This window comes from Volvox carteri (genome assembly GCF_000143455.1).
Source record: "Volvox carteri f. nagariensis unplaced genomic scaffold VOLCAscaffold_106, whole genome shotgun sequence".
Classification (NCBI taxonomy): domain Eukaryota; kingdom Viridiplantae; phylum Chlorophyta; class Chlorophyceae; order Chlamydomonadales; family Volvocaceae; genus Volvox; species Volvox carteri.
The window spans coordinates 21,959-27,734 of record NW_003307649.1 but is presented as its reverse complement, the minus strand read 5'-3'; the positions used below and the strand labels follow the sequence as shown (position 1 = coordinate 27,734).

Below are 5,776 nucleotides of genomic sequence, written 5' to 3'. Positions count from 1 at the left end.
CTCTGCCACATCACAGCTTTTCATTCCTTCCCAAACCTTTGCGGGGGGAAGGTGTACGGCGGGCCGGAGGGGGGTTTGTGGCGGAATGTTTTGTGTTTTGTATGTGCGGGTACGTGTGCGAGTGCGGGGGGGTATTGGGGGGGGACTGCTCGTTCGTCGTTTTGTATGTACGCGGATAAGCACAACATCGCTATCGTCATTCAGGGGCATCGATTTATGTTGTAACATCTCCCTTGAAGACAGACGTCTTCATGATGCGACGCGATATGTGACGCAGGGGCATTCTTCCCAGACCATTCTGGATGACGTAGCAATTTCATCACACAAACATGTCGTACTGTGTCGTACTCTTACTTAGCGCATTCACGATGGTCATGATTATGACCATGTTGGTTTCGAAAAGCTATTTGGCTGCGCAGTGGTGATAGTAATGGTTGTAGTAATGGTTGTCGTACGGAAGTACGGAAGGAAGGGCCAAAAGGGAGTCAAAGGGGCCTGGCGGTAGCGTTCACGTCGTGTTGTACGGTTTCCGTACTGTACTGGCGGCGTGACGTGTCTCCACATCATAGAAGCCACTTGTGGAAACCCTCCACATCTTTATACTGTCTCTTCGTCGCTATTCCCATCGCTTTGCCATTGTCAACCTCATCGTCATGGGGGCCGCTATTTTATGTCACACACATCATATTCAAATCGATTATATCTTTTTACCATCATTCCCACTCCCACTCCCACTCCCACTCACATTTCGTACTTCCACTACCATTACCGCTCCCACTAGCACTACCACTGCCACTACCATCATACCACTAACAATAATAAATGTTAAGACTAAATCCACTAATTCAAATGTTTAACTAATGGGTGACCCCAAAACACACGAATGCCCCAGCACCGGGAGGTGGGAGGAGGCGTAGTAATAGTCACCGCATGCGTAGTAATAAGGACGGAGCGTGTGTACTTCGGTAAACAGGTGTTAGGTCTAATACGTCGGACTGTTTGTAGGGGTATGTGTGTATGTTTGTACGTGTGTACGTGCGTATCCTCTGTTATATGTCGATCCGGACCTGACGCTGGCCAGGGCCACCTAACCGTAAAAACCCCAACGGTAACGGTTACCGCCGAAGCACTCTCCCCCCTAGCGGGGGGGGGAGAGGGGCGTGCGGGGTCCCCACAGTCCCCTAGTACTAGTGCTCGACCGAGGACGTGCGCAACCCCTTCCCCCCGCGTTTTCCCCTTTTGTCAAGAGGAAAGAAAGAGCGCGGTGGCCCTACGAAAGCTCTCAAACAAACAACCGCAGCACGCACGGCGGCACAGTTCCGGTCATGCAAGCCCCCTGCGCGCTGAGGAAGCACCCAAATGGTGGTCCCCCGCCAGGATGTTGTGCGCCTCTGTGTATCGTGCGGGTAAGACACCGTACGAGGTACGACGGCCGGCACTAAGCAACGTTCCCCACCGGGGGGTAGCGCTACAGCTAAACGGGCTCGCGCCCGTTACGACAGACGGTACGGCAGACGGTACGACAGCTGCGTGGAAATTGACCACGAAGAGAGCCCAAGTGTTGAGGTAGAGGTAGAGGGCTGAAGAAGTGGAATATGACCAGCTGGTGTGTGGGGGGGGGAAAGCGCCTGCAGCTCGACATCTTGGAGGTTCCCGGGAGGGTTTCGTTCGTATTCTTTCCTCGTACTGTACTGCAAGCATTCATCCTCGGGGCTCACTGGCGGTGGAATGGCAGGTCAAGGACCTTGCGGCGAATTGCGGGGAGGGCTGTTTATATGTATGTTGTTACAGGGTGGTATAGCTTCACCAGCGGCCCCCTTTCCCGAGGCAGTTCCCTGCTCTCCCCTGCTAGAGGGGCACCCTAATCCGTTCACCCATCCAACTTCAGAATGTATTCGTTGGGGTCGGCAACTCACCACCAGCATCCAACCAAATCTAGCGGATCAACGGCGCATCAACTTAGTTCCTGGTCAGCTCGCAAGTTGATATAATCACGTCCTACACCGTCCATAAGATGAGGGGCCACCTCCCATTTCAACACTCCTCAAACACCCGAGGAGTCGGCAGGCGGATATGAACCCGGAATTGAGCCCGGACACTTATATGTTTGTTTCGGCTTCGTGCGTGAAACCATAATGGGTTGCTGACGCGGCAAGACATTTGGTGGATCTCCGTAAAATCGAGGTCGACAGAAGAGTATGTAGCGTTTTAGGAGTTTTAGTCTAAGTCCTGGCCAAAAAACGCAGCGTGGGAGCGGCAGGGTGACTGTCCGAAATGGCAAGGGGATCCAGGCCCGGACGTCAATCCGCCTTACTTTGACGTATCCTCCGCCGTAGGGAGATGGGAATAGAGGGAATGCAGCGAAATACTTTGCTGATAACCATTTCAGTTCGAGAGCACCGGTTTCCGACCGAGCCGTAAGAGCAAGCTACCGGAATTGTCTTTGCAACCTTCTAAAAACGATGGGTTGGATAGAAATTAACGGAATATGACTTGAAGTGCCCCACCTGGGAAACTGTTTGATTGAAAGTCAATTGTAACAGCGTCTGAGTAATCCTCCACGGCAAATGTACGTTAGGAAGCATAATGACTGTACCATGTCGAGTGGCGTCTGACGATTGCAATTTGCCTTGTAAAAGTTAAAGCTGTCTCGCAGATACCATAATCACTCTGTAACGGCTTGCGGAAAAGTCGTTTCTTTCAAGAAAGTTAGGTCATTATATGCGATTACAACGCCCTCTGGCAACTCTTAAGCATATAGTGCGAACTCTGGAATAGATTTGGCGAACGCCGGACACGGGCTGACTGTCTCATGGACCACCCCATCTTCGCCCTCTTCAACAACCACAGCGCTTCCTGCGACCACAGCGCCTCTCTCAACAGCAGCTGAAACGACTCTCCTCTTTCCCAGTACTTGCGATTGTGCGCTCGGCAAAACCCTTACCTGGTGCGAATGCTACCTGGTATTTTCTCTTGCTTTCGTCAGCGTCCAAGGCTGCATGGCGCTCCAAATGAAGATGCCAGGTTGGACATCACGTCGGTTCGAAGTGGTGTTCCGCAAACCGGCGGTGCCGTGCAAGCGGCTTCGGAAGGCGGCGAAAGCAGCGGTGTAGGAGCACCTGTCGCTGGACCTTCCTCTCGGAGGGCAGAAGCGCCAGTAACCCTTCCAATCGCGATGGAGGTTCATGACTGTTCCCCTTTCGACTTAATGGAGGGCCTCCAATTGAACAGCCCGCTCGGAAAGGGAACATATGGGCGCGTGTTAAAGGGTGCGTAAAAAGAGCACATGTTGATTCACACCCCCCAGACATCGGATGTGACAGTACTGATAGTCAGTACGGTATCCCCCCCGCGTGGACCCAGCCAAGGAATCGTATTATATTCGGGTCAGCGTAACATCGTGTCCTTAATTTCAGGTTCACAAGAACACACAACTTGTATACATATATTATAAGAAAATATGATGTTATGGTGTGCTTGCTACGTGTGTTGACATACTGCCGGGTGCAACGTGCCGTGCATGGATTTAGTGCATGCGCCATGGTGTACGGCAACGTGTACGGCAATATTAACTATAAATTAATCCGCATTGCAGTCATCCATCGTCCATCTGAAGAGGGTGACAAACAAAGGACGTAATCGTCTTTATGAATGTATGATGTTGTTACAGGGTGGTATAGCTTCACCAGCGGCCCCCTTTCCCGAGGCAGCTCCCTGCTCTCCCCTGCTAGAGGGGCACCCTAATCCGTTCACCCCATCCAACTTCAGAATGTATTCGTTGGGTTCAGCAACTCACCACCAGCATCCAACCATATCTAGCGGATCAACGGCGCCTCAACTTATTTCCTGGTCAGCTCGCAAGTCGATATAATCACGTCCTACACCGTCTTTCTGTATATATATTTATGTACGTATGTAATTATGTATGTTTATGTTTGTATATGTTATTTATCTTTATATGTGTATTTGTGTATGTATGTATGTATGCATGCATGCACGGTTACCTTTTGCAATCCTCTTTCTTCCTATTCTGCCGTACGAAGGCACGTGGCACGGTACGACAGTGGCGGTCAAGATTTTGGTGACGCCCGCCCTGAACCTCGTCGCACTCCGGGAAACGCATCTGGGCCCGCAGCTCCAACACCCCCACATCGTACAGGTCAGTACTCGTACATTCAATCGTACATCTTTCATGTACAAATACCAGTCGTAGTGGTGGTGGTGGTGGTGGTGGTGGTGGTAGGGGCAGCAGGAGGCGCAAATTATATTATATTCGTGAATTCGGCGACACTCCTGCCCGAGTGTTTCTGCATTCCCCCTAACCCCACCGAGCTAGCCGCCCTTGTAAGTTGTACCGCAACCGTCCATAAATGACATGTAATACTGTTTGTTTATTTTCCTAAACCTCTCCCCTCTTTTATTTCTTTTGTCGTACTGCCGTACTACAGACGTATGCGACCCGGTGTGCTCGTCTCACCAACGAGTACTTTGACCACATGGAGACGCATATGGACCAGCACTCAGAGTACGGTATCTATGTGTACGGCACTTGCTGCACGGTATTTGCGTGGAATTAATTTTTAGCATGCTCTATTTTTTGATGTGTGTTGTGGAAGGCCGTCACTCAAACGTCCAAGGGTTTGCACTCCCCAACTTCGGGATGGTGTTAATGTTCCTCTAATAAGCCTCTCTTTGATTTTTTATTAATGTGCATATTTTTTGTGTGCAATTGCGCATTGTGTGCGAAACAACTGCTGTTTTTTTCCTTATTGTTTTGCCATTTTTTGCTAATTATATGTATGTAACTGTATAACCGTGTGTTTGCATGTTTGTGTGTATGTTGCTCTGCCGCGTCGACGTGTGCATTCGTGCGCACGTGTGTATTGGTTTGCACGCCATGCGTCACCTCCCTTCACCGTTGTCCCACCGGTGCTTCTTCTTCTTCTTCTGCCACTTGTCATCATATTGCCACAAAGAACTAATGTTGAATATACGGCACTGTATGACTACCTGAAAAACGGCACTGTTGCCAACGTATCGTGCTGGGTTGGTGATGGCGCATAGCTCACTGCGTATGTTTCCGTGACTGCCGTACAGGTCTTTTGACGTGCATCTGCTGGGCCCGATTACTATGAGCCGGTCTGCTGCGGGAGGGGCCCCGGGGGGGGGTAGGCAACTAAGGCCTGTGTCGACTACGGAAACATCGGGTATTGGGGTGGGGGTGGGGGTGGGGGTAGGGGTGGGGGTGGGGGTAGGGGATTTACATGGTGGTGGGTTTTGTTGTTTTTACGGGCTAAGGGTTTTTCCGGGTAGTAGTTATAGGTGTTTGGAATTTTAGGGGGTTAGGGTTTCTGAGGTCTCTCATGTGTCTCAGTGAAAGGCGACAGTACGGCAGTACGGCAAAACTATTTTACACTAGGATTTTAGCAGCAGCTGAGCTCGTCTTTTTCCATTCTCGCACTCCTTGACGGCGCACGGGGGAGGGCGGGGGCACGGGCATCGCCAAGGTGGCTCCATTTTCCTGCGACACGCCGAATTCCCGTACTAACCACCCAACCACCAAAAACCCAACCACCGAAACCCCACTCGGCACACCCGCCACATTCCGTCTTTCCCAACCACCTAAAACCCAACCACCTAAAACCCCCTAAACACAATCCCCCCTAAAAAACACACCCCTCCCGTCCCTGCCCTTGCCAAGTCTCCCCCCTCCCCCTCCCCCTCCCCCTCCCTGAAAACACTATCCCCCCCCCCGTTCGGTGGTTCGTCGCATCGG

The 5,776-nt window shown here is 51.3% G+C and overlaps 1 protein-coding gene across 1 annotated transcript in view; it reads left to right on the top strand.

Moving 5' to 3' along the window:
* Positions 1 to 860: 860 nt before the first annotated feature.
* Positions 861 to 5,776, top strand: part of VOLCADRAFT_100124 (uncharacterized protein) — a gene marked incomplete at both ends in the record, with an annotated part of 7,610 nt that continues 2,694 nt past the window's right edge. The window contains 6 exons of the mRNA XM_002958769.1: positions 861 to 901; positions 1,378 to 1,423; positions 2,851 to 2,947; positions 4,044 to 4,159; positions 4,449 to 4,525; positions 5,098 to 5,221. Of these exons, the coding sequence (XP_002958815.1) occupies positions 861 to 901; positions 1,378 to 1,423; positions 2,851 to 2,947; positions 4,044 to 4,159; positions 4,449 to 4,525; positions 5,098 to 5,221 (501 nt within the window). The remainder of the gene's footprint in view (positions 902 to 1,377; positions 1,424 to 2,850; positions 2,948 to 4,043; positions 4,160 to 4,448; positions 4,526 to 5,097; positions 5,222 to 5,776) is intronic.